Source organism: Pipistrellus hanaki, assembly GCF_964339955.1.
Source record: "Pipistrellus hanaki genome assembly, chromosome: 10".
In the NCBI taxonomy this organism is placed as follows: Eukaryota; Metazoa; Chordata; class Mammalia; order Chiroptera; family Vespertilionidae; genus Pipistrellus; species Pipistrellus hanaki.
In genome coordinates, this window is record NC_140512.1 from 60393326 (window position 1) to 60418364 (window position 25039).

Genomic DNA, 25039 nt, shown 5'->3' on the forward strand with positions numbered 1-25039 from the left:
GCTCTCCTGTCTAGAAAGAATAACGCTACAGAGAGTAAGACGTGTACAGATTCTACAGGAAGTCACCTCTTTTCCCAAATGGAGTTTGTGTAAAGATGTGGCTTGATTTCAGGTTACAGAGTAAATGATCTAAAGTCTAAACAGGTCTTCGCCGTAAGCCTTGTTTTCCATAAACACTGACAGTTCTCATGGGGCTTTCCCCAAACCAGCATCCTCGGCATGCGCTGGGAACTTGTTAGAAATGTGAATGCTTGGGCCCCCACACAGGACCTACTGAATCTGCAATCCTGAGAGTGAGGCCAACCAATCTTTGTTTCGCAAGCCCTCCAGGTCATTCTGGTTCATGCTGAAGTGGAACCACAGATCTGTTCCCAATGCACTACTCCATTCATTGATTACAGCAATATACAGGGGTGGGCAAAAGTAGGTTTACAGTTGTGAGTTCATGAAACAGTTTACCAATAATAATGCATTATTCTGTTTCAATTATTATATTACTTATTTGTATTACAACTGAAAACCTGTTTTGGCCAAACCCCCGCATATTCTGGCACTCATAGAACTATAATAGCACTTAGGATGCAGTTGGACAGCCAGGAGAGAGCTCATGAGAGCCTGCTCTTGCATTCACTGACAGAGCCAGGTCCTGGGGAGTCAGACACTGGGTAAGTGTAAGTCCCCTTGACTAAGGATTTGGGAAGTGGGGTTTAGTTTTAGAAACCACTTCTAGATTCTGGGGCAGTTTATGTAATCAGAAAGTTATATACTATTCCTCCTAGTGGACTAAGTCAAGAGAGTTCCCCCAAAATCATCTAATCTAGTCACATGCACTAAGGAAAGTGGCAGACAGGTTTGGAGGGGCGGGGCTGCTTTGTAGAACAGGAAAGAAAGTCTGATCTCCTATGGGCCTTCCCTCTTGGGCTGAGAGGGCCCATGACTGTTGAGATCTGGTCTGGATTGGGATTCCCAGGAGGCTACTTGTGCTAGGCTCTGGTGCTGTGCCTAGAGCAGAGGATAGGTCTGAAAACGTCAATAAAAATGTAGACCTTCGACTGAGTCATCAACCAGGGTCGCGCAAAGTGGGAACGTATGTTGACACCAGATGAGAACTGATCAGGACAGGCCAGAAAGCCAGTAGACTCTCCCTGAGCCAGCCAGCCTGTCCTAAAGGGGTCTGCATGTGGAAGAAGGCTCACACAGGACCTTTCCTGAGCTCTAATTGGAACACATCATGTCTGTGCCCATAGCAGTGCGTGTGTGCAGTGTGGTGTTTCCTGTGTTTCTGTAGAGTGAGGGACTTGGAAGTAGCTATCACTCCTTCATATTGACCAAAAGTGGATGATATATAGTGGTTGTCTACCTTATAATTGGGTTAGGGAGAGATATACATAAATTCTGTGAAGGCAGAAATATTTCCTTGCTCATTGTCTTATCCCTCAGTTGTTACTAGAGGGATAAGTGCTTTCCCCAGACCACATCCTCAGCATGCGCTGGGAACTTGTTAGAAACATGTTACATAGCATGTTTGTTGAATCAAATTCAGGGCCATGCTTGGCTATAGAAGAGCCAAGCAAGAAACCTGAGTGCATATAGAGGACTTATTTTTTAAGGCACCCTAGCTGGTCACCAGGACTGAGATGCAAGAAAAAGAAGACAAGGCACCATTGTGAAGGGATTATTTCCATGTCTTGCAACCCAGGACCATCCTGAATTCTGTTTCCTGCAAGTACAGGCACAACCAAACTGTTAAAAGTTAAGGTCAAACACATTACAAATTCCTACATATCCTCTTCGGAGAAAAAATGAAGTGATCTTGGGTCTCTCCATGTCCCTTTATAACTTTCCCCTAGGGCAGTGATCCGCAAACCCATTAGTCAACAGAGCCAAATATCAACAGGACATCAATTGAAATTTCTTTTGAGAACCACATTTTCTAAACTTCTTTTTTTCTCCTTTTCATTTTTTATTATGGTATTATATGTGTACATATCTTAGCATTGCCCCCACCCCACTCTCATACATGCCCTCACCCCCAGAGTTTTGTGTCCATTGGTTATGCTTATATGTATGCACACAAGACTTTCGGTTGATCTCCTATCTCCCCCACCTCTCCCTAACCTTCCCGCTGTAATTTGACTTTCTGTTTGATACCTTATTGTCTCTGAATCTATCATTTTGTTCAGCAATTTATAATTTTCTTTATTATCCATAAATGAGTGAGATCATGTGGTATTTTTCTTTCATTGACTGGCTTATTTCACTCAGCATGATGCTCTCCAGTTCCATCCAGGTTGCTGCAAATGGTGAGAAACTTCTAATGCCACTTCTTCAAACTAGACTCGCCCTAGGGCAGAGGTTGGCAAAAGAGCCGAGAGCCAGTTGCCACTCTGTCTGTTGACTAATGAGTTTTCTGTCCACTGCCCTAGGGCATCATTGTGTATCCATCAGTAGAGACTTGACAGGACATGGGCTAAGGGAGGCAGCTAAGGAGAAAGTGCTGGAAGTACTATGCCCAATCCCTGAGGCAGAATTAAAGCAAAGCAGTCCGGTGTCTTTTTTGCATCTTCCCACCTCCCCACCTTTTCTTCAGAGAGATCTCATCCTCAATGTAGATGTGTAAGCAGAGGGAAAGGAAGGGCTTTGAGGAGCCAAGGAGTGTTTTCAGCGAAAAGTAAACATGTTCCAAAATGAAGACAAGTTATAGCCAAGAGCAATGTGTTGTGGTTTGTCAAGGAACCTTGCTGCTTGGGGCATGTTTGTTTGAAATGTCACTATGTGAAATGTATTACAACAACCGGCAACCTGTAAAGCTGGGAGAATATAGAGACATCTGCAATGCTGTAGCAATGTTGCAAAAAGAGGGAAAGTGTGCCCGTTAGAGGAATTCACAAATATTCAGTGTTCAGAATTTTAATGGAGCTATTGATAACCTTGTTGTCTGGAGCTATTGATAACCTTTTTGTCTAATAGCATTCTGACTATAGAACGCATTAAACTTCTGGACTGTGGTCCCCTGGGAGCTAGCACGAGATGACATTCATGGTGTACTTGACAAAAATGCTGCTTATTAAAGTATCAGAGTGGCCATTATGTTCAAGTACAAAGTTTCAATCCTCTCCGTAAATTTAATCTGGGAAGAATAAAATGCTTAAGACTGTTTTAGGTTTTAATAGGATGCAGGGCACTTTCAGAGTTTGTTCTTAAGATGGTGTCAAATGTAAAAGCTGGTTTTGACATAATCACATGTAAACAGAACTAAGTTTTGAGTTTTCGGTAATTCTGTTCCATTATTGCCTACTTGTGGCTAAGGATATGATGGCTTTATAAACTCCTCCAGCTTTCAGCTATTTCAAAAGTTCCTATTGAAATACATATTCAATTGTGTGCTTGTGTGTGTGCTATTGCTACTCAGAAAACTGAAAATGAAAAAGAATTCAAATCATTGTATTATTGCTGCTTACATGGCATCAGAGGTAACACTTTAATGCCATCTTGGCCAGTATCTGTTTGACCTTACACACCCTCTCTAACACTTCCAACACACTTTTTCCTAATATGGACATGAGGGTCATAGTTCCCTAATTCACAGAATGGTTATAAGAAATCAGTAAACAATGTACTCAGGTATGTAGGAAAAATAAGTGTATCTTCTTTGATAAGCCCAATTAAATTGTGTTGCCTCTCCCTATGAAAAATACATGATATCAACACCTATAAGTATGTTGAAATACAATAATATAATTCAACATAAATAAAACCCACATTTATAGGAAGCATAGAATCTCTTAGCTAGAAGAAATCTTAGAGATTATATGGTTCAGTAATTCTTAGCATTTGTTTGGTTTACAGACCACTTAGAGAATCTGACAGTTATAACCGATCTCTTCCCACAAAATGCCTCTGTACACAAAATTTAGCATCTACCTTTAGGTATTCAAGCATGCCCTAAAACCTAGTCCTAACCTCCTGAGTTGAGAATCCTCAACATAACTCAACACCCTCACTCTAACCACGGAGAAAACTCAGAAATATAAGTGATATGCTCTTGAGAATTAAACATTATTTTGAAAACATTTTTCAAAAAGAAGTTTTGAATAATGTGAGGACCCAGCATTCATCAGCTCCGTGAGCAGTGGCCTCACATCACAGCCGCAGTTCCCTGCGGGGCCTGCTGTCCAGCCTACCCTGGGCCTGTTAGTGACAGAGCACTATTTGCAGTCCAACACAAAGTTAAATGGAATCATTTGGGTATTGATTTTATGTTTAACATGGCTTTTCCCAAATATTGTGCTAGTGCATTCTCAGTACACATTCCCTAAGTACCCTGCATGGTCCAAAGCCTATTTAAGATATTGGCAGCACACGATAATGAGACCAGTTTCTGAGCCTGTCATAGAAAACACAACATTCAGCCCCAGAACTTGGAGAAAGGTCCCACATTTAAGGTAGCATTAAGGTTGGGTCTTGGATAATGAGTTAGGAGTTTTCCAGGCAGTTAGATGTCCTAACTCCCTGAGTATGTAGATTTTGTAATTATTATTAATCATGTGTAGTAGTTGGTCCTAATATAGTATATGTGCCGGTGCATTGAAGACCTATTTCCTGGTTTCACCCACCGCGCTTCATCATTCTCTGAGCCTTGTAGCTTCTAAGCATCTGGGTTATACTCTTCTCTGGCTTGGAATTTCTAGTTTCTCAGGAGGACTTGCCAAGTCTTTCTCAAGGCATCCCTGCACTTGCTTTTCTGTCCCCACTACCGCCTTCCCACAGATCTCCACACGAGAAGACCTGTCCCTCAGGATCCACGTCACACAACCTCACCAAGCCTTTCGTGTTCTGTACAATCACCACACATATTTTCCTCAAATCAGTTTATTCTGACGCCCTGCTGGGAAACGTTGGCCCAAATTACCTGGAGGACATAATTTTCCAGTCTACTTAGTGTCTGTCTCAAAGGCTGCAGGAGCCCAGCCTCGGGCTCCATCACCCATCACCATCCCCCAACACCTTGCACAGGAGGCAGAGGTGATAAGAGCCCTCATTAACTTCCCGTCTGGCCTTCCCCACCCATAGGCTGTTGCATTTTATCTCTCTAAGCTTTGTTTCCTGGTCTCTGCATTTTATGGACACAAAAGCAAACAACTTAAAGCTATTAAAACAGTTAGTGTGATAACACATGGGAAGTTCCTAGTGCTGTGCCTGACACATTAATTGGCTCTTAGTGAACAGTAATGTTTGTAATCACCGTCCTCCTCACCTTCTTCTGAAATGCATCCCATCTCCATCTTACAAACATTTCTAGAAACGCCTCTTCTTACCCTGGTCATCTGTGACTTCTTTTAGAACCTGCTTCAGGTCCAGCTTACCTTCCCAGAGCACTTACCCGAATTTACCTGCTCTCAGCACTCTCACATGCCTGCAGTGCTGCTATGTTTGGTTTACATTATTTTCAAACTCTTCTTCAAGGTCTTGTCCTCCTCCCCAGGCTGTGATAGATGGAGGAGATGGTGGTGCAAAGTCATGAGCCTCCTTTACGTGCCCCTTGTGTGATGATGTTGAAGTAATCATGAAACCGGTGAAAGACTGGATCGATGATAGCGAAGGGTCCTTTCTGTAATGACTTTGGAGTTTGAGTGGTTGACTGTCAGCAGCATGTCTCATACTTCCTCCTTCTTCCCAAAGCTAGGGGCATTGTAGGCTGGTTCAAGGGTATGGTGTTCTGCCATCTCATTTTCCTGAAGAATCCTAGTGCTCTTGACCCCTGGCAATGGCTCTTCTTGCAGGGGCGTTTAGCAAGATGTGTACCAGGGTTGGGGAATGGTAACCCCCATGTCCATCAAACGCGGCGACCTAGAGTACAGTATGCTTAAAATAAATATTTAATGAGCAAGCACCACCCTATGCCATGTCTCACTGCTTCATTTTATGTCCCTTGGGAACAAATTAAGAGCAAATGGAGGAATTTCCTCCAAACTTAAGTCTCAAGTTTTAGGGAGAAGTTGAGGGAAAAGCTCTGTTGCAGGGGGAAAAAAAGAGTTCTTAAGTTCTACAGAGGAAGTTCTTTTCCTGAAAATGTCATTTCCCTTCCTTAACCCACCATACTGGGGTGAGGAGGGTCCATGAATCTAAGGTCATCTTTAATGGCCTTGTTGGAAACTCTATTCACATCCAATCTTAAAGCAGTTTCTTTACACAGGGCTCTTCTCATTTCTGCCAGTTTGGGTTGTATCTCTTAAACCAACGACTCTGCCTTTGGTGTTACTGAACGTCAAGTAGCTGTGCTTCATGTCATTGTGGTCTGGCCTTTTTCTACCAGTTCACCTTAATGCTGGAAGAACCTTCAGGTTTACAAATCGCCTTCCCCTCCTTCCCAGCTGGAGGAGGGTGTGGGGTGGGATGATGGTGGGCAGGGAACAGAGGGGAGGAAATCAGTTAATTGTAGGCTGTCATAGTTGTTTTAGGTGACTTTGTACTTGTTGAATTTAAGATCAGCGTGAACTATAGACATGGCAGGCTGGGAATTTAAATAGCAACAAAAAAGCATGGGTTTTGCTAATGCCAATCCAGGGGATGACTCATCTGGTGAGAATGGTATTGTATTGATAATACAATGCAGAGAGGAGGAAAAGACTGTGGTATCTGCTCTCTTTGTGTCCCTGACCTTGAGGAGAATTATAACTTGTTTATTGCAGAAGTTGAGCATCTGATGTGCGGATGCACCTGCTAGTTCTTGTATATTGAATGGCAGAGCACTCGCAGCTCCCTGGGATTGCTTTGTGGGTGAAATGTTCTCTGCAGTCGGGTGAACTGGTTTTCTTTTTGTAAAGAATGTGTTTGTATGCATCGCATCTCTTCTGTCTCCAAAATATGCACTCACATTCTTTTGGAAAATGTTTGGCTTTTTATGTTTAAGGTAACATCATTATGATTTGTTTTTAATATAGAGACCATGAGCCAGGCCACTCCTGCTAGGAAGCTGGAGGAAGTTCTTCACCTGGCAGAGCTCTGCATAGAAGTCTTACAGCAAAATGAAGAGCATCATGCAGAGGTGACGACCTGTTTTAACTGCTGTACAATGCTACCCGTGATGCTTTGCCACAGTAAGAATAATACTGAAATGGCCTACCCTTAGACTTTGATACACACTTGGCCATTTATCTGTAGAAAACCGAGAACAGATGTGCATTGCCTAGAAACACAACTGCTACATATCACAAAGGAATGCCATATATGTGTATATGTACCATTATATGTGTGTATGTATCTATATTCACACACATATAATGGTACGTATATACGTGTGTGTGTGTGTGTGTGTGTGTGAGAGAGAGAGAGAGAGAGAGAGATTTAATGTCTATTCCTGACAATAGCTTCATTGCAGGGGGGCATGGGAGAGCTTGTGGGGTATACTAATGATTTACAACTAGTAAGAAGCAAACCTGGAACACGAACCCCACCCAGTGATGCCGGGCCACTTGTGGTTCCTGCAGCCATGATTGCTTTAGCTTAGAAATGTCAGTCAGTGTGCAAAAGGAAAGCTAGTGATAAACTAAACTAGAAGATAGCATCGAAAGGAAGGCATTTATAACTCTAGTCTTTGGCTTTTACCATCAAACTTTTCTTTAAATTTTCACTAAGCCTGCATTGTTTATAGGTTTTAGATCTCCTAATTATATATTAGCATTCACTAAAAATATGGAGTGGTCATTTGTCGGGCAAACTGCTTATTCTAAGACTTAAAAGGAATCACTTTTTCTAGTTGTCATGAGCTTATTTTTTTTTAAAGGAGTTTTCTGAATTGGAATTAGATAGGGGAAATCTGAAGAATTAAGTAAATGTATTAAATGCCAGCACCCTAATAATGCTTTTATTCTTGAAGAAGCACATGAAATGAGCAAGAATAAAAGATAACCAGATACATAAGAATTTTTAGGATATTTATATTTAATAAAGGCTAGTTCTTCAAAATATAAGAAACTGCATGAAGTATATTGGAAGGAAATTCTTGGAAAAGAGTATTCATGAAACCTTACCATAGGTAACTAAGATTTATTGTATCTGGTTATAAATATGATCATTCAAAACATCTGCTTTTAGCTCACACAGTGGAGTCTAGTTTTTACCTTACATCTGTCATGTGTGAACTTGTTATGGATATTTTATTTTAAACTGAAGAAACAGCTGCTTCAATGATTTGAAATGAATTCCCAGGAGGATCTTTTCAAGGCGAGTCCTACTGCTATGTTACAATGGAAGTGATTATATGATAAAATATATGTGCCTGTTTGTCTTTGTCTTTTGTTAAACGGCATTATCATCAGAGTATTAGACTTTTTGAATTGAAGTTCTTTTTATTGCATATCCAATTGCAGTATATTTCAACTACACAGGTGAAATATCTAATATTCTCATACATTTCACAAAAAACACATTTAATTTTCCTGCACTAATGAAAAGAATAACCTTTTAAAAATGTAATTAATAAGTGTTATATACTTCACACAGTTACTGAATGCTTACTGAAATATCATGTATCCAAAAACAATTAAAATATAAATATTATTTGTTTTCTAATCCTCAAAAATTGAGTTGGCTTTATTGAACAGAGATAACCATAACTCATAAATATCCCTCTGCTATATGCTGAAATATAGAACTATTATAATGATCTCTTTTCAAAATGCTTTGTAACACTATGACATTTTTCCATTTCACAATGCTTCCAAATTCTTGGAATCCCTCAGGGAAGAGAGGTATGTAAAATTGTTTCTGCTGTTTTTCTAATATGGAATAAAAAAATCAGTGAAGATAAGATAGACCCCACTTGGATAGTAGTTCATTTTAAAGCCAATTTAGTTCTTCTCTTTGGAATTAAAGACTATTTCTTTGACTAGACTAATCTTTCCTTTGTAGTGTTTCTGTAGTGAGTTTATTATGTCTTATTAATAAATGCATGCATAATTATTGCCAGCCACCTAAGTATCGACCAACTGAGGAGTTTTTAATATATTGGTTTTATTTTTTGTTTGTTTGGGAGTTTTTTTTTGTGTGTTTTTTGTTGTTGTTGTTGTTGTTGTTTTGGTTTAGTTTGGTTTGGTTTGTTTTAACCAGAATATCTATCTTTTTCTCTGTACAATATTAGGGAATGAATTGGTCTGATTACAAAACCATTTGCAAAGAATTAATTGTAATTGCATAGTATTTATAACTGGATAGCCAGTGAGATAAACCAACATGTTTTTAATGGTGGGTTTGGGTTTAGGATTAGATCAGGCTCTGGCCCAACAAATGTCCCTCATTTTGGAAGAAGGTGACCAGCAAGTGGCTTTCAGATGCCTAAGGTACAAGAGGCACGATTCCATTTGCAGCAACAGCTGTCCAATGAAATTGCATGGACAAAAATATCTACCAACATGTTTGCTCACCACTTACTAATGTGTAAATATATAGTAATAAGAATAGGCCTTTACCCTGGTATATCTTTTAAAGTATTTTCAGTTTATCATCTCGTTTGGTTATTTCAGTATTTGTATTCAGGTATGAATCCAATTAGGGAGACATTTTGATCAACTAAAGACTTGTAAAAATTGTTTGGTTAGTTTGCCAGTAGTTTAGTTGTCACCCTGAGGGTTCTAGTCCATTCTACTGACTCTTCAAAGCAGCATAAATATTTCTAGAACATGGACACTCAACACATGTTGAGGTATGTGTATGTGTATGTATGTGTATGTGTATGTGGGGGACGGATTGTAACTTAGGCACTGGGATGTCTAGAGTTTTCAGCAGCATCTACTAGTACAAATTACAGAAAAAATGGGGGAGGGGACCACATAATACACGTCAAAATCAGATTCACTGGTTTTGTTCATTTATGTAGGCATCCTCCTTTTTTGTTGTAAATTATAAATTTAACTATATTTTGAAGGTAAAGTAATTAAAAGCCTCAGACCTCAAAGAAATTAGAAAAGACACAAAGAAATCATACCATAATAGATGCCCTGACATGAAAAAATCAGAGAACATTACCAGTGGTCTGATGTGCAAAAGGATATTTAGATAGATAGATAGATAGATAGATAGATAGATAGATAGATAGATAGACAGACATGTATACATACATACAGAAAGGGCAAAGGTAGTTTTGCAGTTATGAGTGTGCCAAACAGAGTTTATTCTTGTACATTTATTTCATTATTATATCATTTTCCATACAAACTACTGTAAACCTACTTTTGCCCTCCCCTGTATATAGTGATGTATAAGAGCTTGGTCTCTGCACTCCAGCTGACTGGGATTCAAATTATTGCTCTGTTACCTATTATCAACTATATGAATATTGATATTTGGACAAGTTATTTATCTCTCTGAATTTTATGAATGACAACATAAAATAAGGAAAATGATACCATCTACCTGAAAATGTTGTATAGAGGATTAAGATATCTATAATAAGAAAAGCATAATATGCTCATTAAACTGGATGGACGAATGACCTTCAGGATGACCTTCCGGATGAAGCTGGGGCTGCAAGGGCTGAGCTCCGTGCACAAATTTTGTGCATCGGACCTCTAAAGGCCTTTAGAACAGTAGTTAATACATAGAAACTATTCAATTCATGTGGAGCATTACTATTTTTAAAATATATAAATTTATATGATAAGCTGTATAAATTTCAACTAATTTTTGTAATTACAAAGTTAGTTTTGTTTTAAAGCTTTTGTTTTTTTGTGTGTGTTGTTTTGTTTTATTTTTTACTTTTGTTCAGCAAGAGATTTTTATAGTCATTGAATTTTCACAGCAACAACTCTGGGGACGGTTAGGGCAAGCATTGTTGCTGCCAATTTGCAGATGAGGAAATGAAAGTCACATGGTCACTCCCATCTCATCACCAAGTTCAAAAGCTCAGTGCTCTGCTCCATTTCAGGGGTCACTCTTAGCTGCCACTGTTTTCAGACACGTTCAGTAAATACGGCTTTCTGACCATGGTCACCCTGGCCTGCCTCACATGTTGTTTTCACTGAACAATATTTATTTACTGTTAGAACCTTAATTGAAAAGGTATGGCTAAAGAATCACAGCCAAGTTTTGTTTTGTATTTCCCTCGTAATCAAAGAAAGCATGGCCTTCTGCCTCTGCCATCTTTTTGACACAAATGAGGCACTTAGCATCTTTCACCCAGATGATCATGACTTTGATCCCTGTCCTTCAGATGGAAGCATTTCTCAGAGGACTTTTCTCCTCCTGGGTGGAGGCTGATGCTGTGGAACCTCGGGCCTCTCTCATGAAGGTGGACTCTAGGGAGGAGATTAGACAGCCCCTCTTCTCACTGCCAACCCGGATTGGATGACTGCCACCCAGGGTGGTGGCAAAAAGGAGGAGGGGATAGATATAGAATTGACCCTCTGTTGTCAACTACTTGCAGCTCTTGAGTTTTATTTGGAAAGACGGTGATTGCTTAAAGCTTTCTCTGGTCTTCCTTAGAACAGTAAGCACTCATCACAGATTGGTTTACATCAGGAAGTTTGCACCATCAAGGGGAACATTATCATAAATGATGCTTATGCAAAATATGATGAAAATTTCAAGTTGATGAAAATATCTTGTCACCTGAAGCTACTTTTTAAGAGAAAATTATGTTCCGTTTCCCACCACGGCACTGTCTTCCAAGTTAACTTTTGTAATGAACAAAATAAACTGATGAACAAAATAGATTCAAAGACATAGAAGCATAGAGCAGACTGTCGAATCTCAGAGGGAAGGTGGGGATGGGTGGGTGGGTAGGTGGAAAGGGATCAACCAAAAAACTTGTATGCATATATGCATAACCCATGGACACAGGCAATAATGTGTCCATTATTGGCCTGGAGCAGGGAGCAGGGGAAGGCTAGAAGGGGCCATTGGGGAAAAGGGGGATGGGGGAAGGGGGGAAACATGTGTAATACTTTCAACAATAAAGATTAAAAAACAAATCAATAAATAATTGATTATTGTGATTATCTAAACAGCACAGATTTTTTAAAATGGTTATTGCCATTACCTAAAAGGCATTAGAAAATGCCTAGTTGAGTATAAAGTCTAATTTAAGAGGCAAACATTAAAAATATTCACATATGTAGTCACATATGCAATGCTAAGATCTGTGAAATAAAAATACCTGGTATCAGAGAGACTATTTAAGAGGACCTAATGCACATTGGAGGGTGAGGAATCTGTATGAAAGTGTGTTTTAGTATTAGACCTTAGATCCATAAAAGATGTACTACAAATAAAAAGCAATTATTTTTAAATGTGAGAAGAAATTTTATAGATACACATATTCAAAATAATAAGCACATTTGGCATTGATGAATAAATTATAAAATCTAAAATAGAAATAAAATACAAAATGGCCATCATTGCTATATTTTAAAAATGCATGTTTAATTTAGAACATTTGAAAAATATATAAAATAAAAAAATACCACATGTCATAATTTAAACATAACTACTATGAATGTTTTGGTGTATTTACTTCCAATATTTCTTTTTTTCTGCAAACATTAAAACATTTGGTTTCATGCTCTACAACATTCTACTACAACTGCACTTTTTGTTTTGTTTTTATTAATGCTCATTCAAGGGTATTTTTCCATTTTTTTTCTTTTAGTTTCCTTTTTTTTAATTTAAATCTTTACTGTTGAAAGTATTATGTGTCCCCTTTTTCCCCCATTGACCTCTTTTAGCCTGCTCCCCTCTCCCCACCCCAGGCCTTTGCCACCCTATTGTCTGTCCATGAATTATGCATATATGCATACAAGTTCTTCGGTTGATCTCTTCCCATGCTTCTATATCTCGGAATCTATTTTATTCATCAGTTTATTTTGTTCATTAGATTCCACATATGTGTGAGATCATGTGATACTTGTCTTTCTCTGACTGGTTTATTTCGCTTAACATGATTTTTTTTTCTTTTAGAGAGAGTGGAAGGGAAGAGGAGAGACACAGAGAGAGAAATACCAAGGTGAGAAAGACACATGGACTGGTTGCCTCCTGCATGCACCCACACTGGGCTGGAATGAGTCTAAAACCGAGCTACGTGCACTTGATAAGAATTAAACCAGGACCCTTCAGTCCACAGGCTGATGCTCTATCCACTGAGCCAGACCAGCTACAGCTACAACTGCACTTATAATGATGTGCATTGAAGAGTGGCATAGTTTTTGTGTATGTTTCTAACAAGGAATTTGTTTTTACGGTATTTCCTTATTCTTTGACAGGCATTTGCCTGGTGGCCGGATTTACTGGCGGAGCATGCGGAGAAGTTTTGGGCTTTGTTCACAGTGGATATGGATACGGCACTGGAGGCTCAGCCACAAGATTCCTGGGATAGTTTTCCTCTTTTCCAACTGCTTAATAATTTCCTCAGAAATGACAGTAAGCACTTCCATTTGCTGTAGTATATAACGTGGGGAGAGGCGGGAGAAGGTTGTGTGTTGGAAAGTACATTTACAGAGCTCTTGCAGCTGCTCAACAGGCCAACGTGGATAACATGAATGTTTGCTCTTCCTCCCTGAGTGTATCAGGCCGGGATCTGGGGAGACCAGCTAACCCCCACCGTGCTCCCTGGCTCTGCAATTCCTCTTATTCCTACTCTCCTGGCTTTTTCAAGGACGGATAACATAGATACCCTTCTCATTGTATCTTATGAGTCAGAAAGTCTTCAAAGGTTAACATTTCTAAAGCACTTGAGAATACTTAGATCTCTGAAAGACACCTTAGAAAGTAACCATTGTTCTATGCATTGTGATGATACTGGTTCTGAAAGGGATTCCAAAGGTCATAGGACATGGTATAGCTTGCTCTCTCAGTATTTAGAAATTAAATAGGTCATAAAGGTTCTCTATTGAGATAATTTTTCCAAAGCAATATTACTCTCAATTATTTTGTTATGTGGTCTCCTAGTAATCAGAACAAACCTAGTTTTTCATCAAAATTTTAGGGAGACTTTTTTTTTAATCCTCACCCAAGAATATTTTTTATTGATTTATAGAGAGAGAGAAAGGGGGAGAGAGAAACACTGATCAGTTGCCTTCCATACACGCCCAACCAGCGATCAGGTTTGATCGCTGGTTGGGCGTGTATGGAAGGCAACCTAGGTATGTGCCTTGGCTTGGAATCAAGACTGCAATCTTTTGGTGTACAGGAAATGCTCTAACCATTTGAGTCACCCAGACAGGGCAGAGTTCATTTGTTAACATACAGATTTTTTTACCTTTTAGAGGCCAGGTGCACAAAATTTGTGCATTGGGGGTGGGGGGAGCCCTGCAGTCCAGCCTCCACCCTCTCCAATTTGGGAACGCTCAGGGGATGTCCAACTGCCAATTTAGGCCCATTCCCCAGAATCAGGCCTAAACCAGTAGTCAGACATCCCTCTCATAATCTGGGACCGCTGGCTCTTAACCACTCACCTGCCTGCCTGTCTGCTTGATCACCCCTAACTGCCTCTACCTTCTGGCCTGATCACTCCTAACTGCCTCCTCTGCCAGCCTGATTGACCCCAACTGCCCCCCTGCCAGCCTGGTTGCTCCCAACTGTCCCCTCCCCCATGGCTTGGTCACACCATGCAGTCTGCTATTCAGTCATTTGGTCATCCCTCACTAACCCCCCTGCCGGCCTGGTCACCCCATGCAACATGCTGTTCAGTCGTTTGGCCGTCCCTTAATAACCCCCCTGCTGGCCTTGTCGCCCAAGTAGCCTGTGTTCGGTTGCCTGGTTGTTTTGGTCATGACAGTCCCTGGTTTTTTATATATTAGGAGGATTCTTTTAAGTTCCCCGTAGCCCTAGTTTGGTACCTATTGAGAGGCTTGCTCCAACGCTTGTAGTAATCATGAGATCATTAATTACCTATTCTATAACATTCTTCCCATTCTAGACTGAACTCTGCTTTCTCCAAACTCTGATTTATTCATTTTGCAAATTATTCTCATCCAAGTCTGTTTTTGTTTTGTTTTGTTTTGTTTTGTTTTGTTTTGTTTTGTTTGTTAATCCTCATCTGAGGATATTTTTCCATTGCTTTTTAGAGAGAGGGAGGGGCTAAGGGAGAAGAAGAAAGAGAAAGATATCAATGTGAGAGAGAGACGTTGATAGGGATTGGTTGCCTCCAGCATGCACCCCAACCAGAATGAGGATTGAACCTGCAACCCAGCTACATGCTCTTGACCAGGAATTAAAGTCATGGTGCATGGGCTGACACTCTAACCACTGAACAACACAACCCATGGCTTCTCATTGCAGTTTTTAAGTTCCAAATTCTTTCTTGCCTGCTAGCTGACATACTTGGAATGTCCTTTTTTATTGCCAGTCTCTTACGATCATTCTTTTTTTTTTTTTTTTTTTTTTTTTGCTAAGAAATCACGTCAGAGTTAATATTATTTTAAGACAAGTATAGAACAATAAACCTGCTACCCCCTCCAAAAAAAAAAATGCAGGAATGCAGGCATCATGCATTAAGTCTCTAACTAAAAATAAGTTAATGTAAGATTACTTCTAACATTGCTTTCTCCATTTGCATAAAAACTTAAGAAATGATCATATTTAAATTTAGTATGGAGTTTATTCACTAATGTTGATAATCAAACTGTTAGTAAACATGATAAATCATTTAACTTATTCATCATCTTAGAATTTATATAATAAACAAGACATGAAGATGTCTTAGAAGCTTTCTTGGGGAATCTCTACTGCAACTCAATAAATTAACATCTTTTAATATTTATTTTTAAAAAGAGCTCTCACATTGCAAGTATAAATTTATAAGAGTTATATTTATTTTTAAAAACCACTAAAATGAGAATAGAAGAATGCTAACGGTTAAAATATCATTGCATTTTTAGCCAGACTTGCAAATATTTAATTCAAAATAGTTTTATGTTTCTCTCCTGTTTTAAACCATTTCTACACCATTGGCTGCTATAAAATGCATAAAATATTGTTCTATGTTATGATATTTTGGTATACATTGCTCAAACAAAACACAAAAGTACTTATTACTGATCTCTTTTGAATATTATCTATTTGTGGAAGGGCCGTTAAGTCTAGATCTTGGCTTTGACTTTGTGGTGATTAACAGATTTTTAGAAAACATCAATTATTTCAGAGGAAAACAGCACCTTTGTGTAGTGAGGTAAGTAGAAAGGTTCCCCAGTGTCCTAATTTCCTTTTGGCATTGGGAGTGCCTTGTGGACTGGGGAATTGAAGGAGAATACGGTGGCTTTCTCCCCAAACTCACAAGAAACGATCCAAAGCCAAAACCACTGAGTAATAGCTCAGATATTAGTAAAGCATAATGATTGGCTATTAATATAACCTTTGATAATAATGAATATTGTTAATAATTGTTTGTTTTATTAAATTCCTGAAATATTTACATAGTGATTTAGTGAATTGAGTTCAAATGCTAAATGTCAACTTATACTGCCCCCAAATTGTCCTTTTGAAAGCCAATAGGAAAATATAAAGCTTCTATCCTTTTAGCCCCCATTGATAAGAAGATTCTTACATTATTGCCATGGTCTGACTTTTTATCAGATTGACCCCATTATAGTTACAGTCCATATTCTAATTAATTACAACTTTAACCAGCTCAGGGCAACAAGAACAGATGGTCTGAAATGTCCAGCTTTGGAACCAGAGGTAATTTGCTGAATGACAGTGCTTCTTGTTATCTCACACATGGTATACTACTAATTACATATAGATTTTTTAAATGATTGAGATTTATTATTAAGAATGTCACCCCTATTTGCTTTTCCAAAATAAAAATTACTAACATGTCTCCAACTAAAGAAGGTGTTGGTTAGAATGTGTACTTTACTTGTGCCTTGAAATCTTCATAGCTGGCTCTGTTTGGGGTTTTTAATGACGAATTTAGATAGTCCACTGGTTGTTTGCCTTCTTACTTTTGTTAAAATATTTATGCTTTGATATTTCAAAATAGGTGTTTTTCTGTAGGTGCATGGAAGGGTCCTTAGACCTTTATTTTCCAGCTGGGGAGACAAAGCCCTGAGCAGACAAGGCCTGGTCAGGGGCTGGCTCACAGGGAGTCAGGCACAGAGGGGAGTTCAAGTTGATCACTTGGCCTCCAGTTCTGTCTTGGTCTATAAAGCTGTCTTAGCATGTATGTCACAAAGTGTCCATGGTGAGAATTCCAGAAACTGAACTAATTATTGGGGAAAGGGATGCAATAAAATTCAGTTCCTATTTTAAGGAGGAAAGCCCTGTCTGGGGCATGTGTCTTTTCTCATAGTCGGGCATGATTAGGTAAGTCTAAGTCTTAAGAACCCTTGGAGATGAAATGTGGTTTTCCTAAGGGATGAATACCAGCTGCACCATCATTTTAGCAACTGTCCCCATGCTCCCGCCCCTCATAGACTCACCCACTGGTTCCCAGGGCAGGACTGATGAAAACACACTCAGGCTCTCACTTCTGTCCTAAACAGGCTACAATCTCATTCGTCTCTTCCCCTGCTTCCTCCCACCATCATCCCCTCCCCGCCAACTAAGGAGGTAGTTGGATGGGCTGTCCCTTTAAATGGCATCTAAGGAAACAGTGTTGAAAACGAGATGTATTAGAATGGAGGGGAAATAAATGTTTTTATAATAAACCAATTAACATGGTATTTGAATGATACTAAATGACTGTAAAGCTCATTATAGATTCTACCCTGGCATGCTATTGCGCACCATTGTCCTGTTGATAGAGGAATGGCAAGTGACCGCTTCTGACCAAGGAAAGCCATCTGCAAATGGCACAAATCCCATCTTTCCACACTACGGAAAGGCAAACCCTCGGAGCTAGTCACCTTTTAATCTGTGGATATGCTAGCAAGTGGCAAATGACCATTCTACTGGGAACTAATTCCCAAGTGAAAAAATACCGCGGTTCTTCTTCTTTAATTAACAGCCCTTTCACATCGCTAGCACATTAAAGCCATCCTGAAGAACACCCGTGCTTATACAATCAATGTCACAGCATCTCTGCCTCGAGGAATAATAAATGTCCGAGTTCTACTCTAAGTGGAAACCTGTTCTCTGAGACGTTCACCTTCCTAAAGATAAGCTCATAAAAATCGGGGGGGGGGGGGGAAGAAAAATCGGAGTGTCTCATGAGGATAAAAAGGCTAGTGTTAATAATTAGCAAAGAGAGTGAAGTGGCGTCAAATTAGCCATAATAGAGCCCAGAGTGACTGGCAAAGTCACCCTCTCATTATCAAAAAAGTCATTAAGAAATGAAGAGGTGTAAGTCCCGCTGGTTGCTCTCACACTTCGGCTGTATCAGATATGATTCTTCCAATTTCTTTCAAATGAAGAACTGCTAGGTCACCACATTGTGTATTAGGTTAACCTTCAAGCTTTGAAACATAAAGTGCTGACACTTGCATGTTCTTCTACCTCAAGTGCTTAAAAGAGCTGTGCATCTGAAATTCGTGAATTGCTGTTTGTAGAGAGATATCTGTACACATATTAGCAACAAAGCAGAGAGGACGTAAGGCCTGTGTTCAGGCGGGGCTGCAGGCCAGCTTAGTTCTATTGGAAGCCCTTTTACAAATGATGAAATGACTGTGAAATGTGAATGTGTGTTTAGCTCCAGTCCCCAGAGTTGATTGAATTTGAAATTGTTTGTTTGCATTTGATTTACCAGCCAGTATACTAAAAATAAATATAAAAGCAAGGAGCCACTAGATTTTTTTTTCAAGTAAATTCCATAGTACCACCCTTTTCCTTTACTACATGTAGACCTTTTGAAGTTTTAATGTGCTTTGTATGTTTTTTTTTAGGAAATTAGTGCCTTAAAGAAAATAATCTGCTCTGAATGCCTGTATGTCTTTCACTGCAGATTCCTGGGAGCATCTGTAACTACTAAAGGCCCCGTGAGCACAGGGGGACCCACACTGGCATTTTGGCCCAAACATAATGAGCATTATAACACCAGGGGTCTTATTCTCTGGTATTTTCAATGGATGGATGGATATTTTTTATTAAAAACCTCAAGGGGAAAAGGAGAGTTTGGTGCAGCTTTAGGAGATTAATATCCCAGTAATGATATAAATTAATATTATCAAACTATATAAAATAATTACCAAATTTTAAACTAAAGGGAAAATATTATAACATCCAATGAATTTCTTATTCTACTTCAACTTCGGTGGGATCTCTCAGAGTTTCTTTTAGGGGATGGATTTTTATGGGCATTCACTCAATAAACAGACATTTATTGAATGCGTACTTAATGTGCTGGATTCTCAGCTGAATGCTGTTCTTAGACCTCAGGGTGTGTGTGTGTGTGTGTGTGTGTGTGTGTGTGTGTGTGTGTGTGTGTGTGTTTTACATAATGCTGTTCTAGGCTGTGATCCTCCTAACATTTCCTGAAGCCTATATACATATTTCCTGTGATTGGGATCCTCATTATATGGATTTGTCAACAGGGAGAGTGACCTATTAAGTTTGTATCTTAGCCCATTGTACTTGCATTGTTCACAGTTGACATAATTTATAGTCCCTTGAATAATTATTTTGTGGCAAAGGCTGTTGTTCTATTGTGGTTGGTGGGAGTTAGTTTGATCACAGATTACTCGTTTCCTTCCAAAATGCCTAATTAGAACTAATCCATTCTTCCTATTAATCCATTGATGTTCATTGGAAGGGGTTGGCACAATGTAAAATGCTAATATGGGTCCAGGAGCCAACATGGTATTTTTACCCTAAAAGCAGTACATAAACTTTTTTATCTCCTTATCCTTCATTTGCCGAGTGATTATTATTCCAGTAATTGTTAATAATTGAATCTTGGTTTAAATTCTCTGTTGGAATCTTACTATTAAAAGCCTATGACAAGTATTTTTTGTAAATGTAAGACTTTCTGGTATATAAATAATTAACACTCATTTATTAATTATTGGGATATTTAAAATAATTGGGCTCATCTGCATCTCTACTTTACCTTGTAGTTAAGTCTTTTTGCTTTTTTTTTGTCATCTCTAATTGTGCATTTGGGCTTGATGTCATTGATGCTTCAGTATTTTCTGACCAGATGATATTTTGAAACATGGAATCGTTTGGGGGGGAGAGGGGAGATTATTTTTATCAATAAAGTACATGCTGATCCTCCACGTCTGTTCTTGCAAGCACTATTTGAGATTCCTTCTGAGCAGTCCTTTCTACCTCACATCAAGTACAATATCAGAAGCAACCTCGGATGAAGTCGTATTGAGAACGTACCTCTTCCAATGAGCGGTTGCAATAGGTGTCTTGTAAAAGCTTGATTTGGCAGGTGGCAGCCCCAAATTATAGCCTATCTTTATTGAACCATATGGAAAGGGTAGAAGCCTCATTCTGATGCCTGGGGCTACATAGCAAGAGGGCTTTTGACAGTGTCTGGTAGGAGTGGATTACAAACTGGCATATGGGCAACTGAGAAAAGGAGCATACATTTACATACAGAAGTGCACTGTGTCATGTATTTCTGTGGGCTTGCCATTTGAAACTGGATTTTATCTTTTCTTCCCCCCTCACTGTGTATTTTCTTTTTATTTCTCCTCTTCCTCTCTCTCCTCCTCCCTCTCACTGTCTCCATCTCTGCCTCCCTTCTTTCTCCCATTTCCTGAATCTAGTTACCAAATAAATAATACTGCCAATTGTCAGTTTTCTAAAACTTTGGAATATGGGTTTATAAATTGACTTTTTAAATATAAAAAGGAACATTATGCTGAAACATGAGCAGACTTTTGGGCAGAGTCAGCATTTGTGACAGGTCTTAGGAAATACAGGAAATCTTCACTTTTTCCTAATTTTGTAGGATGTAATAATTTGCTATCAAGTATCATGACTGAACAGAGAAAATTCTCCCTTTATTAAAATAAGAGACATAGGCCATTCGGCATGGCTCAGTGGATGAGCGTTGGCCTATGAACCAGGAGGTCACAGTTTGATTCCCAGTCAGGGCACATGCCTGCATTGCAGTCTCAATCTCATATGTAGGTTGTGCAGGAGGCAGCTGATTATGATTCTCATCATTGATGTTTCTATCTCTCTCTCCCTCTCCTTTCCTCTCTGAAATCAAGATGAAAGATAGATAGATAGATAGATAGATAGATAGATAGATAGATAGATAGATAGATTTTAAGAGACAAAGTGGCCAACATTCATATCCAGTAGAGTTTTTAGCAGTATGATCTTAGACATATAAGTCAAATATAGGATTTCTCATAACATTATTATTTAATGCCATATATTTTATACAAAATATGAAGAGATACACAAGCCTTAGTAGATTATGTGGTAATCTTAATATTGTATCTAAATAGTCATCCATTCAACAAGCATTTGAAAACTTGCTCTGAGTGAAGGACTTTGCTGGCTACTAAGAATGCAGACCTGGTCCCTGCCTCAAGGACCTTGCACCTGTGTAGGGAGAAAGATATATGTAAGCAATGCAAATGTATAACAAGGAGCATGGTGGAAGTCTAAAAAGAGAGTAAAGAGGAAAAGGAGTAATTGGGCAAAGGGACAGCATTTCAAGAAAGGTTTGGAAGAGAAATTGTGTACCTTAACTGAACTATGAAAATCGTTATGGTTGGACTTCAGGAGATGGGTCAGGCAATAGAACTGAGTCAGGTCATTTTAAGATAGCTCAAGGATGGCTTTCAAAACATGTTAAGGCTTTTGGAGTTGGTCGTGATGGTCCATTAATGCCTTATATCTTTAAGAGGGACATTATTAGTTTTATATTTTAAGAAGATGAATTGACAGAGGGAAAATGAGGAGCCTAAGATAGTTAGGAGAGATTATTGCAATAATCAGGGCAAAGGATGAGAATGCCAGGACTAGTACAATAGCAGTAGTGATAAAGAGAGGCAGGGGAAGGGTTAAAAAGACAATCAGATATAAAATACATGAACTAAATTACAGGAATTATAAAATACAGGAACTAAATTACATGACCCGTAGCTCCATGATTGGATCTCCAGGAATAAGTAAAGCCTCTTTTAGTGCTAATGAAAGTATCATAAAGATAAGACATTTATCTTTAAATATAATTATTATTCCCACTTTAATAGGAAATATTTTAGCATATAGACAAGCCAGAAAAGACTAGCCACAAAAAATACTAAACCATATCACCAACCAATGGTATTGCTCAATGGTTGAAAGTTGGCCCATGGACCAAGAGGTCACTGGTATGATTCCTAGTCGGGGCACATGCCTTGGTTGTAGGCTCAATATCCAATGGGGAGCATGCAGGAGGCAGCTGATCAATGTTTCTCATCACTGTTTCTATCTCTCTCTCCCTTCCTCTTTTTCTAAAACTAATAAAGACTTATTTTAAAAAATACACATATCAGCTAGCACATGTGTCAAACACAAGGCCCGCGGGCCAAATCCAGCCCGCCAGGCCTTGCAATGTGGCCCGCACCGCGCTGTCATCACTGCACTCCGCTGTCAGTTTATGACATTGTCAGTTTATGACTGTTCAGTAAACCATTCGGCCCGCGATTTAGGCTGGATTTTAGATTTTGGCCCCTTCTCTGATTGAGTTCGACACCCCTAAGCTAGAGAGAGGAGAAAATTCTTCAGTATTTATAATTACTTCCTACTCCACTTTTGTGTTTCTATAGTTTTCCAGACTGATGAATTTCAGAATCACTTAATTAAAATAATATATCAATATAATAGGAATTTTCATATTCATTCCACCATAATGTCACATTTTTGCCCAAATTAGAAAAACAAACAAACTGGTTTTCAGGGTATTGTTGCCCTGAAAAAGATTATATGAGATATTGTCAAAATAAGACAACACTATTAGAGTTGCTAGTAATTAGATTCAGTAACTATAAGCATACACAGCTATTCAAACCTGTGAATGAAATTGCTGAGGGACTTTTCCTCATCTTCTACCTCCTCATTCTAATCCAAGGCACCACAATCAACACCACCACCACCCTCATCATCTTTTGCCTGATCTATTAGGTCTAGTAATAATTAATGTCGTTTTCTAATACTTTTTTTTAAATCGAATTTATTTAAACAATACAACAAAATTTAATCAACAATATAGTTGCCGTTGTTTTCTACTACTTGTGCCCAACGCTCAGGAAGCATTTTAATCCCTCTGTTGTAAAATTCTTGTGATTTTGATGCAAAAAATTCGGTCAATGCATTTTTGAGGCATTCTTCATTATTAAATTTTTTTCCAAGAAGAAAGTTTTGCAAAGAACGAAACAAATGGTAATCGGAAGGGGCAATATCAGGAGAATATGCAGGTTGAGGGAGAACTTCCCATTCCAACTGGCGCAGTTTTTCAGCAGTGATTCTTGCAGTATGCGGTCGTGCGTTATCGTGGTGAAGAATTACGCCCTTCCGATTAATCAGCGCGGGTTCTTTTTCTCTTAAAGCTTGGGCTAACCTTTCCAATTGGGCACTATACACTGCACTTGTAATTCCTTTAAAATTCCACCAAACACACAACATCACTTTTTTCGCATGCAAGTCAGGTTTTGGCGTGGGCTGCGGAGCCTCATTTTTGTCCAACCATTGAGGCCGCCTTTTCAGATTAACATACAGCACCCATTTTTCATCTCCGGTAACAATTTGCTCTAAAAACGGCAAACGGTTTTGACGAGAGAGGAGCGAACTGCAAATTGTGACTCTTTGATTACGGTTGTTGTCGGTCAACTCATGAGGAACCCATTTTCCAAACTTTTGGACTTTGCCAAGTGCACGCAATTGATTGGAAATTGTTTTTTGTGAACAATTTAAAGTTGTCGCAAGCTCTTGTTGGGTAATTTGAGGATTTTGCACCAAAAGAGCTTGAAGAGCTTCTTGATCAAAATTGGACACACGGCCTCGACCACTCTTGTCATCTAACGAAAAATTTCCCTCGCGAAATTTCTCAAACCAACGCTGGCATTTTCTGGCGCTAACTGCATCTTGACCAAGAGCACTACAGATGTTTTTTGCAGCCTCACTTGCTTTTCTTCCTAATTGGAACTCGTAAAGCATGCAGTGCCGAATATGCTCTTCATCCGCCATCTTCTTAGCCCTAGTTCTGCAACAAAAACCAAACCAAACACAAACTTTTTCAAGCAAAACTTGTTAATTGCACTTCACACGTTCTGTAGATACCACGTGTTTGAAGGTTATGTCAATACAAGTCAACGCCAAGCAAGATTTTAAACGAATGTTTAAAACGACATTAATTATTACTAGGCCCAATATTACTTAGTATTGGTTAGTATTTTCCTACAGATTCTCTATTTTCTCATGGTGCACTGTAGGCACATACTGACTGACAGTCTGTTTGGGCTGTTATAACAGGCTACCATAGTCTGGGTGGCTTATAACAAGAAAAATTGGTTTCTCAGAGTTCTGGAAGCTAGGAAGTCCAAGATCACTGTACAGGTAAATTTGGTGTCTGATAAGAGCCTGCTTCATAGACAACCATCTTCATGCTGTGTGCTCACATCATGAAAGGGTCAAGGGGTCTTCCCAGCATCTCCTTTATGAAGACACTAACCCCATTTTTTGGGTACTGTCCTCACGACCTAATCACCCTCCAAAGACTCCCATCTCCTAATACCATCACATTGGGGGGGGGGGGGGGACAGAAACATTCAGTCTGTAGCACTGACGTATGTCCTAATGAAAGTATGTTGCATAGAAAGCATCCATCTTCTGATGGAGGTGGGTACATGTTGCATAAACTCTTAAGGCTTCTACAGCTGCTTTAGGAAGAATGTTTTAGGCCCAATTCATTAAAGACAAATGGGCAAATGAAAAGTGCATGTGCTGTGGTGTGCTGACTGTTTTTAAGACCCAAAGGGAAAATAAGATGACTAAAGAGAAAATCCACAAATAACTAATAAGTTCATGAATCAGAAGAGACATTCCCAAGGCCACAGTCACCCTCTTAGTGAATTTAACAAGTATTTCTCTTAGAAGCAGTCAGGCTTAGCTCTTAGAGTTGAAGAGGTTTCAGTAATACACAACATAGTACCAGGAT

General features: G+C 39.1%; 1 protein-coding gene across 8 annotated transcripts in view; it reads left to right on the forward strand.

Moving 5' to 3' along the window:
* The window catches only part of CADPS2 (calcium dependent secretion activator 2), a 434503-nt gene that overhangs the window by 350476 nt on the left and 58988 nt on the right, over positions 1–25039 (forward strand). For all 8 annotated transcript variants that reach the window (XM_084897688.1, XM_084897684.1, XM_084897685.1 and 5 more), the window contains 2 exons: positions 6945–7048; positions 13257–13413. In XM_084897688.1, coding sequence (XP_084753814.1) covers positions 6945–7048; positions 13257–13413 — 261 coding nt within the window. The remainder of the gene's footprint in view (positions 1–6944; positions 7049–13256; positions 13414–25039) is intronic.